Source organism: Nelumbo lutea, chromosome 3 (genome assembly GCF_056320005.1).
Source record: "Nelumbo lutea isolate HS-2025 chromosome 3, American lotus-T2T, whole genome shotgun sequence".
Taxonomy (NCBI): Eukaryota; Viridiplantae; Streptophyta; class Magnoliopsida; order Proteales; family Nelumbonaceae; genus Nelumbo; species Nelumbo lutea.
This window is the reverse complement of record NC_142686.1, coordinates 79,335,820-79,357,385: the sequence shown is the minus strand read 5'-3', so window position 1 is coordinate 79,357,385 and position 21,566 is coordinate 79,335,820. Positions and strand designations below refer to the sequence as shown.

Genomic DNA, 21,566 nt, shown 5'->3' with positions numbered 1-21,566 from the left:
GATAATGATAAACTCGAATTATTGACCTGGAGTAGCTGCTCACTTGGATGGCTTGGAAAGCAAGAACCAAATACATTATACTTCCAGCACTGGGATCATGAAGATGAACTTTAGTGGATGTGCCTTTGGCAACCCTTGCCTATTTGGGAGTGTGGTGTCTTTAGAGATGGAATGGCTGTTATTCTAACGAGCTATTGTCGCATAGTTGAGCTCATAGTTAAGCTCTTTAGAGAAGGTAACTCATAGTTGAGCTCTTCTCTTCTACAAGATATGACACTAGCCTAATCATCTGGCTGGAATGGGTGACTGCGAAGTGGTGAGAGATAGGACACCTGCTAAGGTAGGTTCTTGTACCCTGAAGCAGGAGTGTTGGCATGTATGCTATACAACTCATTTAGATGGATGTTTTTGATCAGTCAATGATCTGGAAAAGTCTGTCATGCAAGACAAGGTGTATGTATAGCTGTTGTACAACAGAGGTGCCAGGTGCAGGGATCAGTTATTTCTCTTATCTTGTATTGTTTTTGTTGATCAGCTATATGCGGTGTGTTTTCTCAATGACTTGCCCTTTTTCAAATGTTGGGACATGGCTTGTAATTAATTAATGAAGGGTGAAGAGCATTTTCTTGTAAGGACTGATTTCTGCTTGTAGATAGATGAGTTATTGTGGCTTTAAACATATTCCAATTCGCCTTCAGCACTTGTTGTTGGGAAGTCCATCTCGTAAAGTGTTGCCAAAGTAACTCATAACCCTACGCTTGAGTGATTTGTGTGAATGCAGGATAGAGATCGAAAATTGAGGATATTTGCTAGCAGTGAGCACCCTTTTGGTGATCGTCCCCTTGAACCTTATGTGATGCCTCCTCGGAAGGTACGAGAGATGCGGCCACGTGCAAGGCGAGCAATGATTCGAGCTCAGAGAAAAGCTGAACAGCAGCAACAGGGAGCTGCAGAGACCAAAAAAAGCAGAAAGAAAGGGGAAGCAGAATCTGAAGTGAGGGTATGAAAATTATAAAATGGTTTCTTTTTATTAAATGTTAGGTATTCAAAATTTTCATTTCAAGTTTAGTTTTTCTTTGCAAGATCTTGCATGAGCAGTTGAAAGACAGTGATTGAGCTACCCTCTTGGATGCTCGATGACTCAATAACTTAAAGTTGCAGTCTTCTTTGATGAGGTGATCCTTTTTGCTCCATTTTATGATTCTTATGAAGCCACTCTCTCAATGGCTGGAGCCAAAATAAAAGCCATCACACTCCGACCTCCAGATTTTCAGTCCCAATTACCGAGATTAAGGCTACAATCTCAAGGGACACTCGTGCAATAATGATAAACACTCCACATAACCCCACAGGAAAGATGTTCACTACACTAGAGAGGAGCTCAATGTGATTGCATCTCTTTGCATTGAGAATGATGTCCTGGTCTTTACAGATGAAGTTTATGACGAGTTGGCATTTGAAGCTGATCACATTTCTATGGCTTCACTTCCAGGCATGTATGAGAGAACTGTCACTCTAAATTCTTTGGGGAAAACATTCTCCTTAACAGGGTGGAAGATTGGATGGGCAATAGCTCCACCACATTTGGCATGGGGAGTGAGGCAGGCGCACTCTTTCCTCACCTTTGCCACCTCAACTCCAATGCAGTCTTCAAGCCCCTGATTCTTATTACGAGGAGCTTAAAAGGGATTATATGGCAAAGAAGGCTATATTGGTGGAGGGACTGAAGGCTGTCGGTTTTAAGGTATCCCCATCTACTTTGTAGTCGTAGATCACACTTCCTTTTGGATTGGAAAATGACATTGCTTTCTGTGAGTATCTGATTAAGGAAGTGGGTATGGTAGCAATCCCAACTAATGTCTTCTATCTATATCAACCCAGAAGATGGAAAGAATCTGGTAAGGTTCACCTTCTGCAAAGATGAGGACACTCTGAGGACTGTAGTTGAAAGAATGAAGGAGAAGCTGAGAAAATGACCGGGCTGGGGCTAAAGGACCTTCACCTGTTACATTTTTAGCTCAACCCATTGAATTATCAACAGATTGAAGACAGTAATTTTCTGAGAAGCCATTTTAGTGGACCTGAGTTTAGATTTAGTTCACAAGGAACTCCGCTCATTTCCCATGCAAAGACAAAGCTTTGCTTGAACATATAGCACTTTAATCATGTATCTGCCCTAAATGAAACTATACCTGAATTGTCTGCATTTGATTCAACAAGTCATCTAAACATGGTCAACCAGCAACACATGCTCAGTAAAGAAAAATGAGAAAAGATGAGTAGTGAATGACATACTTTAGGACAATGGGACTTGATCACGAATTGTTATCTTTTAACTCTAAGCATGGTGTTATGGGAACTGGGAATTTAATATCCAGGTTGTGTTTGATACTATTGCTGTTTCTACCTCAAATGTTTTGGATTGTTCAATGCAAATTTGTGAGAAATTTTTCTATCTGAAAAGTTTTGGATTCATCAATATAAATTGCTATTTTTACCTGAAACATTTTCGGGTTTAATAAAATCTGAGATTTTTTTTTTCTACCCTAAACGTTTTGGGTTGATCAAATACAAATTTTTGTTTCTACTTAGGTCCCACATTTCATCTCTTCTAGTTGAAGTGATTCTCATATGTGATGTGACCATAACTACACATCTTTTTCATCAATTTGTGTTGATCAACCCAAAACGCTTCAGGTAAAAATAGCAATGCTACCAAACACAACTCCAATTAGTTTGCTATGTTGTTTTGCTTCCATCGACAACAATTGTGGAGACCAGTGAGTGCATGCTCAATGCCCAATCAGTGATTTTGCTTTTTCGTTTCTCAATTTGCCACAATCCGAACGATACCGTTGGGTTGGTGTTTCTACTTCAATGGATACAAAAGCAAAGCAAAAACACTGATGTGACTAATTATTGAAGCGGCAGATAAACAAGGAAATGCCAAACACCCTCTGGGCCTCCATTTATATGCACTGATAGTACAAGAGACCAGATATTAAAAGAAACGTAATAAAAAAGACAGTTGAGCAACACTCCAGAGGCATGATTGCCTCCACCAAAACAGATGTCTGAGAAATAGGTGAATCCTGAGAATTCTTTATTCATTAATAAATCTTGCTAATCTCTTAAACATTTTTTATTTCCAGTTTCCTTCATTGATTTCCCAATTCTCAAACTTATTTCCTCATCCCTCTTAAAGCAAGCATGTAACATGAATATCCTCGTGCATCATAGATGCCTGATAAATCTGTTTTGAGTTGGGAATTTTAAGGGCACTGTTCCTGTGGTGGAGGCATCCGTGGCACTGCGAAATCTAGATTAAAATCCGGTACCGATAGAATATCAATCAGGACGGGTCAATTCCAACCAACCCATCATACTTTCATACATATTGACTGCCATAGCCTTCAAAATTTAAGAAAATTCCTGGCACACAGTGGAGAGAGATGTCAAGGAAAAAAAACTGCCATCAATTAGCACATATAAACTATTTAGCAGTAAAAAAAAATTAAATCACATCATCACAAGAATAGGTTAGACAGATGCTCATAAGTCCTTTGCAACTTGCAAGAAAAGGCACTATTGGCACACCTAGATACTTGTTAAGAGCATCCAAATGAAAATCCACATCTACAACAAAATTAATTTAAGAGAATGATTATTTAATTATTATATTAACATCCCCAGCCACTCTAATTTTCAGGTCATATTAGGGGCGTTCTTTTTTTTGGATTTTGAAAAAGAAAAGTTGGTCAACCCGGGTAAGTGATACTCATTGATCAAGAAATTCGTGTTCTTTTTTCAGATTTATGTGGGGATCGGGGAAAGTTTGTTTTCCTCAGTATCACCATCCCGGGTAAGTGATACTCATCTCCTAAGTGGGTAAATAACTTTTCCACCTAAGGGGAAAGTCACTAACACTCGAATGGAACAAAAATGCCCCTTTTAATAATAATTTTTTGGGCAAATTTCTTAAACTACCTATATGGTTTAGCTAATTGTCGAATTCTACTCTTACTGTTTACATATTGTCTTACAATACCTACTATTTCTGACAATTGTCTAAAACCTACCATACCATTACCTCTCCATCATAAACCGTTCACATTGACATCATATGACTGATATATTTTTTAAAAATCCCTAGAATATCCTTTGTCACAAAAAACTTCTAGGTGCCTCATGGATATGGAACTCCTAGAAAATCAGATCATGTCCAATTGCCAACTAAGGATCAAAATATCAATACGCCCAATACGTCGGTAGGGTCGCTGTATTGGGCGATATCGATAGTGTTTTTTTGTTTTTTTATTTTTTATTTTTTTCAAAACCGATTCAGGGGGGCCGGTTTAAGGCTCCTCCACCCCCTGAACCGGTCAGAACCCCGATACACCCCTATAAAGGCATATTGAGAAGCCACCGGCATGATATGTATCAGCCGATACGGGTCAAGACTTTGAACCTTGTTACCAACTACTTCGACCACTGCCCACGGTGGCGGCATCGACAACGAATGAGTGGTACAGGAACAGACAAGAGATAGTGAGTGGGTTGGGTCCTTTGGGAGATGCAAAGTACCCAAACAATAATAACCGTGATAGTCATGGTATAGGTGCCCTGATTTCCAGTTCCTTTGACCAATTGGGCCTAGAATTGCACCCATAAACCCTTTTAGCATCGGTGAAGTTCCACTCCAATCGGTATTCTAGAGACCTCATGGAGCTCCTCTCTAGACTCCTCATTTCAAGCACCAACTCAGAAATAAACCCTGTTGTCTCCCAACGTAATAGACAACAATGGAGATTGCCCAAGAAATGCATCATATTGCTTTATATATATATAACCCTCAACACCCTCGCGTACAGACGGTACCCATATCCTTTTGCATCTAAATTGCTGTAGAGTCTCAGGTTGTGACAATCGATGGGATGGCAATGTTTCTCACCAAGAATCACTTGATTGCGCTTGAATTTCTATGCCAAGCACTTTCTTGAACTGATGGACGATGGATGTAGTGACGACGAAATGATGGCAATAACGAGATGCAATAAATTTATGACAGAATTTTGGAAGGTATCCGTTATATTAATTAGGTTTTATTTTGAAAATTTAAGGAATAGTGAAAGATAAATTTGACATTTCATTTTTTTAGAAACCATAAGAATACTTTAAGACAATATATAAACAGTAAGATAAAGTTTAGTTAATCAATTAGTTAAATTATATGGCTAATTTAAGAAATTTGTCAAATAACAAAATAGTGAAAAACAAAATAACATGCCCTCAAACCCTTTACACTACCCTATTTGAAGAACGAATTTGAATTGGTAAGGTAAGTCACCATTGATTTTTCTCTCTCCTCTCCTCTTTTTCTTCTTCCTCTCCTCTCTCCCACACTCTTTTTCATTCCACCCCTGTCCTATTGCAAACTGTTGCTAGGGAAAGTAGGCTGAGGGCAACACAATAAATTTGCTTCTGAGCCGAGGCGTGGCCGAGTAGTTTGAGGCCTCAAGGCAGCCGAGGGTAGGTAGGCTGGTCCTACGAGGTGCAAAAGAGGAAGGACGTCAAATGCCCAGGGTTGGTACCCGAAGCGGAGACTCCGACGATCAAGTTAGTATAGGTGCAATGTGAGGTGGATGAGGCCTGAGAGAGAGAGTACTTAGATGAGGCCACAAAGGGAGCAGCGAGTTCTTAAATTCAAGTCCTAGATTCCAAATGTTTACCTTGAGGGGGTAGCACCCTATTTATACTTGAGGCGTCCTGGAGGTAGGTAAGCTTAGACAGTTATGCGGTCCGGACATGAGGGGTGTGGTCATCCGGGGCCACCAAGTGCACCCGCGCCATTGGTTCCGAGTTGCATGCCGACCTCTTCTCTGCATGCGCCTTCATTGGGTCTACTCTGAGCGCCGCCCCTAAACACATGTAGGCGTCCTATTGGTCTAGGCCAAGTGCGCCTACATCATTTGCCCCCCACTCTCAAGGCCGTGGTGGAGGTTTGAGTTGTGGACCTTGGCTTCAGCCAAAGAGAGTGCATTGTCTGTGCTAGGAGGCACCGTTGGGCCTACTTGATGAGGGCTTCGGCATCAGCTTCGACTTGTTGGAGGTGATCTTGGCATTGCGTGTGGTGGCATCAACTCAATCTTCGCTCCTTTCTCTAAGGGATGTCATGGAGGCTCCTGTCGTCTGGAGGCCTTGGCTTTGGCTTTGGTGTTCGTGCTGGTCATGGGCGAGAGGGGTCCTTGCCACCCTGCTCTACTTCTTGCTAGTACCGAAGACTCTATTGCTCCTACTACCGAGGGTGATGCATAGGCAGCTCTTCTGTTTTTTTTTTTTTTTGTTGCTTCTCTCTTGTATTTTTGTTTATCTTATTTGTAAAGGGCCCAACCTCCTCATCCAAGTCCTTATTTTTGTAAGATCTGAAAGTGAACACTTAATGAAGTATACTTTTTGCATATCTTGTGCCTTTGTTGCTTCTTTCTCTCTTTTTTTTTGTGTATGTGGGGGTCTATGCCCCCTTCCGAGAGGTCACAAGTAGCAAAAAGTCATCATCTGAGGGGACCTGCCACTTAATCACTCGCCTAGGAAGTTGAATTTAAGGAGATCGGCCGAGGTCAAGCTAAGGCACCGAAGTGATCGAGGCCCCTTACTTCCTCAGGGAGGAAGGGGAGGTGAAATCCCTAGCTCTCCTAGCCTACTTTTCACCTTCGTAAGGTGTTGGTTGGGGGAGGTCGGGAGGAGCCGCCGAGGTGTCAAGGTTGTTTCCCTATTGACCTTTGCATCACTAAGTGAGTGAAGCCGAGGTGATCTCCCGCCATTGAGGGGTTGGGGTGAGGTGGATATCTTGGCCGACTTGGCTTAACTTTCTTAGGAGTGCCCCCGAGGTGTGATCCCTTGATGGTCGAGGCTTTCAAGCTGCACCTGGTCGAGGTTTCCATACCCTTCCTATTTGGCGAAGCACTTAGGTTATTCTTAGTGTATGTTCGTTATGGACTAGGTTGTTGGTTGACGCTCGTAGCCGAGGTCCCCATTATTCCCTACCTTAGTGTGAAGGCGAGATGGATGTATGGTTCGCAAGGAACCGTGTGTCCAACTATTGTTCAATCCGAGCGTGTAACCTCAGGAGAGGCTGTATGTGTCGACTGGTTGTGTTGCCGAGGGGTCCTGGCTGCTGGCAAAAGCGAGAACTTGTACACTAAGGCCTTGGGCCAAGGATGGGGGGGAGGAACTTTGCACTTTTATTCATTGATCAGCTAATAGGGAGTGCATTCACTAGTAATACATCCAGAGGTTTTTGGAGTTCCATGTTCGAGGGACTGGTCTTCCATGCAGATCAAGTCAAAATGTGTCGAGGCTAATGACTTGCTTGATTCTGTAGGGACCTTCCCAATTGGGGCCGAGTTTGCCTACATCGGGCTCAGGCACCATGAATTTTTCGAGGACAGGGTCTCCTTTGTAATGTCTTTCTTTCACCCTTGAGTTATAGTAGCGAGCTTCTCTTTGCTGATAGGCTGCTACTCTGATCTACGCCTGTTTTCAAAATTTTTCCAATAGGTCTAGGTTGGTTCTAAGTTCTTCACTGTTCTCGGCTTTGCTATATGCATCGGTTCGAAGCATCGACTGGCCGATCTTTGCTGGAATGATGACCTCGGTGCCGTAATTTAAGTTGAATGGAGTTTCTCCCATGGTTGTCCAAGGTATCGTCTGGTATTCCCATAGGACGCTATTTAGTTCATCGGCCCAAAAGCCTTTGGCTCTGTCAAGTCTGGTCTTCAGCCCTTCTAGTGTAAGGGTAGCCCACTGAGGTGTACTACTACTTGATGCTGAGAGAGTCGCACCATTCTCGGAACTTCGTGTCATCGAACTGCTTCCCATTGTGTGGGAGAGGCTGAAGTGGCAGATGATGTTCTTCTAGAAGAAATTTTGTATCATTCTAGTTATGATGGTGGCTAAGGTTTTAGATTCAACCCATTTGGTGAAGTAGTCAATGGTAACAACGAGGTACTTTGTATTTCTGATGGCTTGAGGGAAGGGCCGAGGAGATCCATGCCCCACTTAGTGAAGGACTAAGGATTGCTTAGGGCCAACAGGGTTGTGGCTGGCCGGTGGGAGATGTTGGAGTGTCTCTGGCATCGATCACATTTTCACACCACCTCGGTTGCATCCTTCTGAACTATTGACTAGATATACCCTTGCCCCGGTGCTTTTTGGGCCAAGGCTCTTCCTCCGAGGTGGTTGTCGCAGATGCCTTCGCGAACCTCTTGAAGCACGTACTCACCCTCCTGGCAGAGGCATCGGAGGTAGGGCAAGGTAAAAGATCTTCAATATAGATTCCCTTCGAGTAAAGTGTAGTGGGAAGCCTGCCAATGGATTCATTTGGTCTGATTCATGTTGTCAAGCAACTGCTCGGTCAAGAGGAAGGCAATGATGGGATTCATCCAGGATGGCTCGGCCTGCACTGGGAGTACTTGGACTTCTTCAATGGTGGGGTGAGCTAACTTCTCCATGTGGACAGTGTGGCCGAGGTGTTTGCCAACTTGGATAGGGTACCAGTTCTCATGTTCTCAGATCGTGAAACTTGCCGTAGGGAGAGGTGCTGGAAGTGGCGGGCTAGCTCCTACACCTTGGCAAGGTATTTGGTCATGCTTTGCTCCCTGACCTCGTACTCCCTGTAAACTTGATTCACTACCAATTGAGAGTCACTGAAGACCTCAATGTGTTGGGAGCTGAGGTCTTTCGCGAGCTGTAATCCGGCGAGGAGGGCCTCATACTCGGCTTCATTATTGGAGGTCAAGAAGTCAAACCTCAACACATACCCTACTTCGGTGTTATCCGGGTTGAGGAGTACAAGACCGGCTCCACTTCCCTTAGAGTTGAATGATCCATCAAAAACAACTTCCAGGTGGACCAAGCTCCTTCGTACTTGGCCAGCTTATGCCTTTCTTCTTGCTCTTCTTTAAGGGCTTGGCGGAGGGATCAACTGAAGGTGCATTTTGTCACAAAATCAGCCAAAGCTTGTGCTTTGATTGCGGCTCGACTGGTACTGTAGGTCAAACTCAGATAGCTTGACGGTCCACTTGATCATTTGTCCCGAGGCTTCTGGCTTGGCGAGGACGGCTTTAAGAAGTTGGTTTGTTAGGACCGTGATGGCGTGGGCTTGGAAATAAGGCCTGAGCTTCCTGGCCAAGACCACAAGGGTGAGGGCTAGTTTTTCTACTTCGAGATACTATGTCTCAGCATCAAGAGGACCTTGCTAACATAGTAAATTAGTCTCTATGCTCCATCTTCTCTAATTAGTACTGAGTTGATGTCATCGTCCCTAGCCAAGAGATACGGGTACAACACGTCTCATGGGAGTGGCCGAGTGAGGAGGGGAGGCAAGGCGAGGTAGTGCTTTAATTCTTCAAAGGCATGTTGACACTCTTCCTCCATTGAAAGCCTTTCAATTTCTTGATGGCTCGGAAGAAAGGTAGGCAGCGGTCAGCTGACTTCAACATGAAGCGGTTGAGGGCAGCCACTCGACCGATGAGTATCTAAGTTTCCTTGACCGACTGGTTTGGTGCCATGTCCAAGATAGCTCGGATCTTCTCTAGGTTAGCCTCTATACCTCGCTACATGACAACAAGCCTAAGAACTTGCCTAATGTGACGCCAAAGGCATGCTTGTTGGGGTTGAGCTTCATGTTGTATCTTCGCAAGGTGTCAAAAGTCTCGACTAGGTCCAAGGTGTGTTAGTTGGCCTTCAGGCTCTTCACCATCATGTCGTCTGTGTAGGCTTCGACATTTCTCCCCATCTGATGCTTGAAGACTTTGTTAACGAGGTGTTGGTAGGTGGCCCCAGCATTCTTGAGGCTGAAGGGCATGACTTTGTAACAGTACGTGTCATGCTCGGTGATGAATGGGGTCTTCTCTTCCTCCTTGGGGTGCATCTTGATCTAGTTATATCCAGAGGACATTGGCATTGATTCTGAGGAAACTTATTAGTTTGGATAGGCTCTCTAGGGGAAGGTTGGATCCGATGCAAACTGCTTTCTCAGGCTCGGCCTCGTCTAGGGGAACCAAGATGAGGTCCTCGGTCAGTTGGCCTCAGCTCGTTGGTTCCTCCCTGAGGTCGAGGCCCTCAAGCGGTAGGGCTTCCTTGCTCTTACCCTTTAGTGCGACCACATAGCACTAGTGGGCGACTTATTGATTCCCCCCCCCCCCTCGAATGACTCCAACGCCATGCTCAGTTGGGAATTTGAGGGCAAGGTGGTAGGAGGAGATGGTTGCCCTGAGCACATGGAGGGTTAGCCTCCCTATGATGGCATTGTAGTTGTAGGGGGATCCAATCATCACGAGCAAGAACTCGTTCATCCTTGTCACCTGCCGAGGTTTTGTCCCTACTATGACTAGTAGGGTGATTCTTCCCTCCGGTCTAACCACATTTCCGGAGAAGCCGCTTCATTCTCTCGAATGCATCATAGAAGAGGATGTCAGTTGAGGAGTTGCTACCCACCAGTATCATCTTCATCATAAAATTTGCGATGATGGCGGATACTACGAGCGTATTGTCATGGGGGACTAAGATCCCCTTCAAGTCCTCGTCTATGAACGCGAGGGCTTCATTTTGCTTTGGCTTCTTGGGAGTTGGCTCTTTGATGTTCAACTGTATAGCATAGGCCTTGCGGGCCGAGGCTGAGGCTCCACCCGAGGTCATGCCCCCAATGATGATGTCTATGACACTGGCTAGCTGTTGTTATTGCTGCAGCTGGTGCAAGGACATGGTGCTGGCCTTGCCTCGACGGATGAGGAACTCAACTTCATTTTTCAACTCATAGCAATCATCGGTGCCATGGTTAGTGTCGCAGTGATACTTGTAGTACTTCTTCAGGTTTTCCTTCTTGGGGTTCCTCTTCATTTTCTCTGGCCACTTCACGTACTCCTCTTTCCCTACTTGCATGAGGATCTGTGTTCAGGTGGAGTTGAGTGGCGTGTATTTGTTGTAAGCCAGGGCCAAGGTTTGTGGTTTCTTGTTGTCCTTGTTGTTGTTGTTGTTTTTGCGGCTATCTCCATTTCTTCTCTTCTTCTCTGGGCCTCCGTGATGGTGGTCAGCCTCTCCTTCATCTTGGCTACCGAGCACTTGAGGGTTGAGCCTAGTAGGAGGCCGTTGATGGCGGCGTGCATGGAGACCATGGAGTCGAGGTCCTAGACTTCGAGTTCTTCCATCTTATAGTAGTCGATGTAGGACCGCAGGCTCTCACTACGCTTTTGTTAGACGACCATGAGAGAGACGACACTCTTCTAGCATTTCTTGCTATAGATGAAGTGGGCGAGGAAGAGGTTGGCGAATTGTTCCCATGAGCCGATGGACCGAAGGGGAGTCTAGAGAACCACCGGCGAGCTGCCCCCTTGAAGGTCACTTGGAAAGTCTGGCACGTCAGGGCGTCGGAATATCCGTAGAGGAATATGAGCGCCTTGAAACTTTCCAAGTGATTGTCCAGGTCTGTCATCCCGTCGTACATCTCGAGTGCGAGCGCTTTAAAGTGCGGTGCGGGAGGTTAAGAGATAATGTTAGGGGTGAAAGCGTCCATTCTCCCAGACGGAGGGTTCTAGCTGGCCAAGGCTTCAGCTTGGCTCTCCCTAACTTGGCGAAACTCATCCTTGATGGCGTCGAGCTGTGCTTGTAGGTCAACGATTCTTTGGTCAAGGTGAGCTTGGGCCCCGTCTTGGTTCTCTCGGATGCGGTGTGGATCAGCCTGGTTCCTCGAGTATGCTGATGCGGGCGTGCGTCTGTGTCCCCTGACCCGCTTGTCGTTCAGAAGGTCTAGGAGGTTCGAGATGCGGGAGGGAGAGGTGTAGTGTCGGTCCTCAGCCCTCAAAGGGAGGCTGTGGTGGCCTGACCACCAGCCTTCATCCTGGGAGTCTTCTCTTCGACAGTAGTGGTGTTCTTGGTCTCGACGATAATCATGGGACTCTATTGATTTGTCCCTTCCTCGGCTGGGAGGTCAAAAGCTCCTCAGCAGTTGGCTAGCACGTCCACTAAAGCTTAGGAGTTATTGCTTGAGCTTCTTAGAGTAAATTAAGTTAAGGGAAGTTGTAGCAACCATTCCCACAATCGATGCCAATTTTTTTTTGGGGGGAAAGTAGGTTGAGGGCAACACAGTAAATTCTCTTCCAAGCTAAGGCATGGTTGAGTAGTCTGAGGCCTAGGGGCAGCCAAGTGTCATGGGGTAGTTCTGTAGCGGAAGAAACCGGTTTGGCGTCTAGGCCAAGGCCAGCCAGGACAAGCCTTATGTGTGCTTGGGGCTAAGAGTTGCTCAATGTGATGACTCCACCAAGTTCAGTAGCACTGGATTATGACCTCAGTTCGCATGGTCGGGGTTCTCTACTAGCTCTAACCAGACCATGGGAGGCATCTCTTACGTGCTAAAGGGGGACAGCCATGATGAGAGGCAATTGGGCGCTGATGAGAGGGACTCGTCTATGCCGATCATATAGGCACCTGATGTGTTGATGATGATAGGCAACCGCTTGGGCCGAAACATACCCATGCGCTATGGGCAATGGGATAGCTCATTCAACTTAGGCAAGGGGCTACCATGGTGAAGGGTCATGCTTAAGCCAAGCCCGCATGCCAAGCCTTCCTTAAGTGTTGGTGGCACAGTGTCGATCCATGCACTATCCCCATAAGCATGTGTGCGTCTATGAGGAACCCTAGTAGCCATGCTAGCCGGTAACCAGGGCTGCCCCGCAAGGGACATTGGTCTAGGAGTGCCAAGGTTAGGCACCAAAGGAGGTCGACCACCCCTCATCAAAGAGTACGTTAAGCTTTTGGAGATTTGCCTGAAGATAACATCACTTTTCCCAAACGTAGGCAAGGCTAAACCCGTGTCAGGTTGTGACACGAGGGCAGGTAGGCCGGTCTTACGAGGAGCAGATGAGGTAGGATATCAGAGACCCGGCATTAGTACCTGAGGTGAAGACTCCAACGGTAAAGTTAGTATAGGTGCAATGTGAAGTGGACGAGGCCACAAAGGGAGTACGAGTTCTTAAATTCAAATTCAAGTTCCAAATGTTTACCTTTAAAGGGGTAGCACTCAATTTATACTTGAGGCCGCCTGTCAGGGCATGAGGTGTGTGGTCATCGGAGGCCACCAAATGCGCCCGCGCCGTTGGTTCCGGGTTGCATGCCGACCTCTGTCCACGCGCCCCCTGATTGGGTCTGCTCTAAGCGCCTCCTTCGAATACGCGCAGGCGTCCTACTGGTCCGGGCCAGGTGTGCCTACATCACAAACCAAACCACATCATAGTGAAATTGAATTAATGAGCCTAGCAACGATGATGTATCGGAAATTATCGGCTTCTGGGTCATCGATCGGGGTGTCGAGGTTGACGATGCAGACGATCGGAGGGTATAGTGGGTTGTTATGGTGCTGGTTCTATAGAAACGAGACTTGGGAGACTTCGAGGATGAACACGGTGAAGGATTGGAAGAGAGAGAAAGAGAGAAAGAGGAGAGGAGAGAGGAGAGACGAGAGGGAGACGTGATGGCGGCAACTCTGTTTCTCGCTTTCGACCGCCGTTGATGACAGTGATGGCGGTAGGAGTGATTGTCCCCTTCTTCCCGATCCGGGATGACTCAACCTTGTGTGGGGTTCGTTCCAGACTTAGCACCTTGTCCGATCGGCAGTGGCGATGATGGTCCAATGAACATCACCCGCTGCTTCTCGTTGCTCATGGGGCTGTTCCCCACTTCACTGCCTCTGCTTTATTAATATTTTTACAATATTTTTATAATATTAATAATATTAGCATTTTATAAATATTAATAATTGAATGCAGATATTAAAATTTTGAAGATAAATTAAAATAACAAATATTTTTTTATTAATATTATTATTTTAATACTATTCAACAAAATTTATATAATTTTCACATAATACTGGGTTACGGTCCTGGCTTTTGGCATTGCATCATTACATGCCTTGAGACACGAACCCATTCTCAAATTTCTCATCCTTCCCCAAGAGGCCAAGATTTTACCGGTACCAATGAACATATATTCATATCATCAGCAAAATTATTCTGAAATATAAAGAACCATTATTAATATATTGGAATTTTATGAATCCATATTCGGATATTCCTAATCATCGTCTTCCTGTTAATTTATAAGGGAGGGAAAAGAGAAAAGAATTAAAAAATAAATTGGGGAGAGAATTTTATAGCTTTATATACAGGAGGAATGCATCTAACCGTGAATTAATGCCAATTTCACGAACAGGATGTGATTTATAGGGAGGAGAGGACTAGTAGTAGGGGGGCTGGAATTCAGAATTCCGCATGGGTCTTTCCGTATTTCTCCGAAAAAACTATTCCCTGCGCTGATGTTCTGCGTTCTGCATTCTTCGGTGCTGGAAACAAGTTGTTGAGTTAGATTACATCACCAATCCTCACGTAGCTTAAGAGTTCAAAGTTCTCCGGTCCAAACACGGGCATCGATCTGTTTCCATTACATCTTTGATGTTTTTGATGATTGAGGTGCACAGGTCGAGGTCGTCCATCTTTCCATCAAGAAATAGCACCGTACAGCATCAAATTTTGTCAATACCACTTCATTTATGTAAGAAATGGCATCCTTGAGCTTAAACCAATTGAACTATTTCCTAACCGAATAAACCTGTTGATGAAGACTGCATACGTCTTAATTGCCTCCCATATCTAGTCGCAATTGCTGCTTGAACTAATCAAGTGGAGATTGATCAAGCAACTCAACAAACTTGGAAATGGAAGCATGGATGGATGGCTATCATTTATATGGTTGAACAGACATCCACTCTTTTTATCAAGTGTAGGAACTGCAGAAATAAGGAACTCCATCCTCACATGTCCATAGATCCAAACTTGGAAATGGAAGCATGGATGGATGGCTATCATTTCTTTATTTAAATAAATAATAATATTAGTAATAAGAATCTCTAATAATATGTTTAATAATAATAATTAAAATATTTTTATTCATTATTAGTTAATAATAATAAATAAATATTATTATTAATTAAATAATAAATAATTATTTAATTCAATAAATCATAATATTTTATTTAATATTCTTTTTATTATTAGTTAATAATAATAAATAAATATTATTATTAATTAAATAATAAATAATTATTTAATTCAATAAATCATAATATTTTATTTAATATTCTTTTTATTATTATAATATTATCAAACTATTTATTTCTAAGGGTAAAATAATAAACTTCACAGTTTCAGATGCTGGAGAATTGCTCAAACTCAAACTATCTTTTCCATTAACAAGCTCATTTGGATGGCCCGCTGAACAACCATCTCATTCAGTTAAATTAAACCTTTCTCTTTTCAGAGCCTCTTAAAAGCAGAAAATCATCCCTTGTCGGAAATCAGACTTCAGCTTTATCAAACGCCACCTTAGTTTCACAACCAAAACTCGTTTACAAAAGAGAAGATTTGTCTCATCTTTTATAGCATCAACTCTTGTTAGAGAATTCAATGAATGAGCAATATAGTTACTCGCCAGTAAAAAATGATATGGATCAGTAAGATATCCAGAAACAAACATGAACAACCAAAACTCGTTTACAAAAGAGAAGATTTGTCTCATCTTTTATAGCATCAACTCTTGTTAGAGAATTCAATGAATGAGCAATATAGTTACTCGCCAGTAAAAAATGATATGGATCAGTAAGATATCCAGAAACAAACATGAACACAAATCTGACAGACATGCACTTCTTTTTTCATCTTCTTCATTTTTCTGGTGTGCGGACTGGGTTTGAGGTAACCTTGTCATGCATTCAGCGGAGATCCATGTGGATGCATTCAACTGGAGCTTCCATTTTATTCTGAAGCAAAAAGCCTGGCACAATAGATCATCATCTCCCCTGAAACCCTGCTTTGCAAATCCAAATGAGCTTGTTAATGGAAAAGTAGACCACAATATGGATACAAAAAGATGTAAATAAACTGACAAGATTAGGACATAGAATAGGTCATTTTCTTTGGGATAACTAACATAGGAAAAATAATAAATTCTAAGTATAACAGATCATCTTGAGAAGTTGACAAAAAAATCACAGCAAAGTTGATTTAGGAGTACATCCACATATAGATAGAAATATATCAAAATTATAAAAAGGACCTCCTCAACTGATTCTGAACTATCAACGACTACAGTGAAGATTCTATTGATTTTTTCCATTGGTAAAGGTTTGCCAAGGAAGAAGAGAAACATAGAATCTTAAAGGAGAAAAAGAGCTTTGAGAACCCCAAATCGCCCAAACCCATGATGAGTATCTGCAACAATTAAATCGCCTAAGAACAAAAGAGTTCTAGGCATAGAAAGAGACACCCAAGCCCTTACTTTGACCAACTGAGCTCTCTTTGCAGAAGTTTTCCGAACTTGACAAGAAGACAACCCCCAACCAAGACCACTTCCCAACAGACACAAAAATACAATAGTCAAATTACATTTTACTCCCAACAACCTGTCACCAACCCTGCACAAAGCTGACCCACACACACACACACACAAAGAAAGTAAATAAAGAAATGCTTTTTACCCCCAACACCTATATAATCAATACTGTTGTGTGGTGTTGGAACCATATATCATATAAGATAGCAATGTATGGGGTAATGGGGTTATTAATGTGACCTCCCTGTTATAATTTGTAAGTAATACAGACAACCAGGAAAATAAAGGATAACTGGTAGGGAGCCATTGGATCCCTCTCCATCTCCCATAATAGATCTCAAAAGCCAAACTCCAAAATTCTCTTCAACTCATTTAAAAATTTGAGGTTCCTATCTAAATAGAACCATCTCAAACTTAATCAACTAACCCGTTATTTACACTGTAGGTGGTACAGAACTCTGCTTCCCCTTCAATTCTCTCTGAACATGAATCATGGTTCTTTCAGAGATTTTACTGTTTCTCTTCCAAACAAGAAGTCTATCCCTCGTTGCTTTCCAGGCAAGACAAAATACACAATTTCCAACTAATACTCTAATTCACCCAGTTTTCATCTATAGAAATTTCTTCAAACTTTTAGCAATAACAAAATCAACACATTGATTTTCTTTTTGAATTTCTAGGATGAGATTTCTGATATTTTTACCTTTTCCTTATAAGTAGCAGAATTTTCATTAATAAAAATTTATGTGAAAAGGAGTGGAACAACAAGGTATTCACTCCAAGATTATAGCCTGGTATACAATTATAGAAAGATCATTTTTTAACTTAGTGTCTGGAAATATTCTCCAATTAGCTCTATTGTCTTACATATTTTCATGGTTTTATATTTCGAACTTATATGTTTTTTGGTTCAGGTTCCACAACTGATGAAAGAGGGAACTGTGTACCCATGTGCTTACTCCCTTGATTATAGATTTTTCCTTCAATTTTACTTTCTTTGCTTCTGCCTTCTGCTATAACATTAGCATTAGGCAAGTTTTTTTTTTTTTTACATGAGTTGGTTTTCCTCCAAATGTAGAGTTAGGCTCCCTTGATAGATGTTTTATTTCTTTCAGTCAACATGATAGGAACTTTGCAATGAATTTCATCTCAATAGATCAAAATTGACTATAACAACATTGTGATTTAATAGTTTATGCTCCACCAAAATGAATATAGATATCCACTTGGTACTCTGCTAATAAGACGCTTTAAACTGGACATCTAACTTGACTTCATGGATTCACAATACATGAACTGCTTACAATTCACAAGCATAAGAAAAAGAAGAGCCAGAAAAACGAACTACAGTATCAGCTCAATATATATCTTTATTTCAAGATATATAAAACCATATAACTATATGTGTGTAAAATCAAGAAAAGGAAAATTGAACTAGAGCTTACTTGCAGAATACATCATGCATGTAATTGAACTTCCAAATTCAATATAGTCGCTTCATGAGCACATTGAGCCTGTGCCTAGCCAAGTCCACAAGCCCAAGCCAAGTTGGTAAAAGTTCATTTCAGCTAAGACCAAAGTAAATCCTATGAAGTTTTGTCTTGGTAGATTTCCATAATGCATGTCGTTGAATGGTGATCTGGTTAACTGGTTCTAGATGTTAGCATCTCATCCTTTTTTGTAGGATCACTGATATTGATTTCTCAGTTAAACCTACTATAGTATAATTAATACAAAGAGTTGGCCTATAATAATTAATAATCACCAGAGGGGCAGTTCACCAATAATCCCCACAAGAACAAGATCCACCTCTAAAATGGTGAAACCGACTACTATCCCTGACAACAATCTCTCGATCATAGACCTTTGAGATTAGCTTAAGCACCAGATGGCAGTCTCCGCACACTCTCAGGTTTTTAATCACTGTTATTGGAGTATGAGGGATGGTATTGATGAGTGCAAAGGCAATTGCAATCTTCTCACTATGATAACTCAAAGCATTCTCCTTTTCCTCTTCTTCTATGTCTGCAAGCACTGCTGATGTGTGAGGCACGTATCCTTCCAATTTTAATAGAATCATTATCTCCTCTAGTTTCTCATATATCTCCTTATTTTGTGGATGTGATCTATCCCCCATGACAAATTCATGGACACAATTCCCTAGCTCAACAAGGCTATGCCCAGGGAATTTCCTCACCCCTTTCCTTAACATTGTCTTCCTCACCTTTTGTGCATCTGACCACCTCCTCTCAGATGCATATAGATTTGAGAGGAGTACATAGTCCCCACAGTGTCTAGGTTCTAGTCTAAGAAGGTGGGCTCGTGCCACCTCTCCAAGAGTCAAATGCCCATGTATTGTGCAAGCACCAAGTAAGGTTCTCCAGGTAACAGCATTGGACTTCAATGGCATGCTTTGAATAAAATCATGTGCCTCTTGTACCAACCCTGCCCTACCAAGCAAATCAACCATACAACCATAGTGCTCTATCTTAGGCACAATGCCATATTCCTCCTCCATCTTCTTAAAGTACCCAAACCCCTCATCCACCATTCCACAGTGACTACAAGCATATAAGACCCCAACAAAAGTAATCTCAGTAGGTTTTAGTCCTTCTCTCTCCAACTCCTCAAAAAGTTCGAGTGCTTCATTACCAAACCCATTAACAGCCAAACCAACAATCAAGGAAGTCCAAGAGACTACGCTCTTCAGCTCCATTTCGTGAAAGACCATATGTGCTTCTCTAATACTTCCACACTTGGCATATAGATCTATAAGGGCATTCCCAGAATGCAAGTTCTCATTCAAACCAACCTTAAACATGTATACATGGGCTCTCCGGCCCAAAGACAAAGCTCCAAGCTCTGCACAAGCAGTAAGCAAGCTAACCATGGTGAACCCATCTGGCTTAACACCCTCAAAACACATTTCCCTGAAAAGGGTGAGAACCTCGTTAGGTCTCCCATTAACGGCAAACCCATTTATCACGCAATTCCAGGTCACCAGGTCTCCTTTGGGCGTTAGTTCAAACAACTTGTGTGCACGCTCATCAAGCCCACATGCAGCGTACAGATGAACTAGTGCATTCTGAACAAAGACCAAGGACTCAAACCCATTCCTTATAACAATGCAATGTATCCCTTCACCTAGTCTAACATCCAATACCTTTGCACAAGCCTTGAGAAGAAAAGGGTAGGTATGAGTGTCAGGTTCAATACAAAGGGAGTGCATTTGGTAATAGAGTTCAATGGCTGGCCTGGGATTATCACTCTCAGCATAACCTCTGATCATTGTGTTCCAAGTGAAGATGTTAGGGTTCTGGATTTGGGAGAAGATATGGTGGGCATAGGTCATGGGGCCTGAAAGGGACACGAGAGTGAAGATGAGGTGCTTACCCAAGTCCGTGCTGGTAAGAGGGACACCATGTCTGATAGAGAAGGCATGGATTTGCTTCAGTTTGGGTTTGGAGGAGGCGCGTGAACGCAGGAGAGCAATACATGTCTTGAGTGTGTGGGACTTGGCGGTTTCTGGATAGCTTAGCGTGGAAAGTGAGAAAGAAAAAAAGGGTTTTCCGGGGTTACGAGCTAACACTGTCGAGAAAGAGAATCGAACAAACAAACAAAGGATTGCAGGTTTCTTGGTTTGCATTGGCAAACAAGCAAACAAAAAAGAGAGGGTTCTCTACTCTATCTGTTGCTAGTGAGAGGTGAGAGTGCCTAAGTGGTAAACGGAGGAACTGCTAGTGTAACGATTGCGGAGTTGAAGTTGTCCGCGGAGTTTCGATTTCTATTCAAGTTCGAAACGATAGTCAGGGCTGTCAATGGATCGGGTCCGATCCGACGGATCCCATGGACCCTAATCTAAATAACACCAAGTGTTTGTCTCTATTAAGAGGAAATTTTTAGCTTTAAGGCTCCGTTTGATTTGTGGGATGGGAACGAGAAAAAGAGAATATTCTAAAAATACTCTTTTCTATCATTTGTTTTGAGGGAAAAAGAGGGATGGGATGATAAATATGTGGGATGTCAGATCCCAAAATCATGGATTTGGGGTCACACGATTTTAGTACGACCCCAGTGGAAAATTTTGAGAAAGAGGAGGGAGTGAGGAACAGCTTGTGTGGAAAATACATAAGAGGAGTTGGTTATATGACAATGACGTTCAAACCCAGAAGCAGGAGCTGGAGGGGTCGCACCAAAACCATCGGCAATCTGCTACCTCCCCTTCCTTGAGGACGGTCACTTTTGGTGACATTCTCTGTCGACGCCCCTCGAAGTGAGAATCTTTCACTTCAGCAAAGAATCGATGTTGTGGTTGAAATTCAAAGTGATAATAACTAGTCGAGGCTGAGATTAACAGTTGAGGCTGAAGTTGAGATTAACAGGTCCAATGATACTGAAGCTGAGATTAACCGGCTGAAATCCAGCGATAATGAAAACTAAAGCTGATATTAACCAACAATACTGAAGCTTATAGTAACCCTCCTTCCAAGGCAACCACATTCCAAATGCCAGTGAACTGTCATCTGCGAATTGAACCAAACGGTCGCTTCTGCTAGGCAGATGCTTTCAAGGGATCTGTGGGCGCACGCATTTCTACTGCACAAAAATGTAATCACGTACAACGATGCGGCAATGCGACGGGTAGTGGAAGATTGGGAGAAGCATTATTCATCATCTCCGACGGTATTGTCGGAGATGATGAATAGTGTTTTCCCATTATTTTTCCCATATAAAACCAAACAAGGGAAGTATAAATTTTTACACCTTCCCATCCCATCCCATCTCATCCCATCTTTTCCCACCCGACCTAAATCTTCCCATGAACCAAACGAAGCCTAGAGAAAATTGGTTATTGGTTTTCTCTTATCTCTTAAAGTGCAATCATACAACTTTTTGTTCTCCAATGATACCCCCAAAAAGACAAACAAAAAACCCTTATATATGGGGTCAAAATGGATATTTGATAATTTTTAGAATTCAGAACAACATTCTCTACATTTAGAGTTCAAAGGAAAGAAAAGTTCACTAATACCAATATATCTAATAATGTAATTATTGCACTTTCAGATGTAAAACTTTAAAGCAAACGAATAAGCCCTAAATATCGGTGAAATTTGGATCTATGT

General features: G+C 42.7%; 1 protein-coding gene across 1 annotated transcript; it reads right to left on the bottom strand.

The window, feature by feature from the left end:
- Positions 1-15,512: 15,512 nt before the first annotated feature.
- On the bottom strand, positions 15,513-20,199 carry LOC148865927 (Tetratricopeptide repeat (TPR)-like superfamily protein). Its single transcript, XM_088975611.1, has 2 exons — positions 17,886-20,199; positions 15,513-15,915 (listed from the first exon to the last, which is right to left on the bottom strand). Exon 1 carries the CDS (start codon positions 20,084-20,086, stop codon positions 18,218-18,220), a length of 1,869 nt encoding a protein of 622 aa, XP_088831737.1. The 5' UTR covers positions 20,087-20,199; the 3' UTR covers positions 15,513-15,915; positions 17,886-18,217.
- Positions 20,200-21,566: the final 1,367 nt, after the last annotated feature.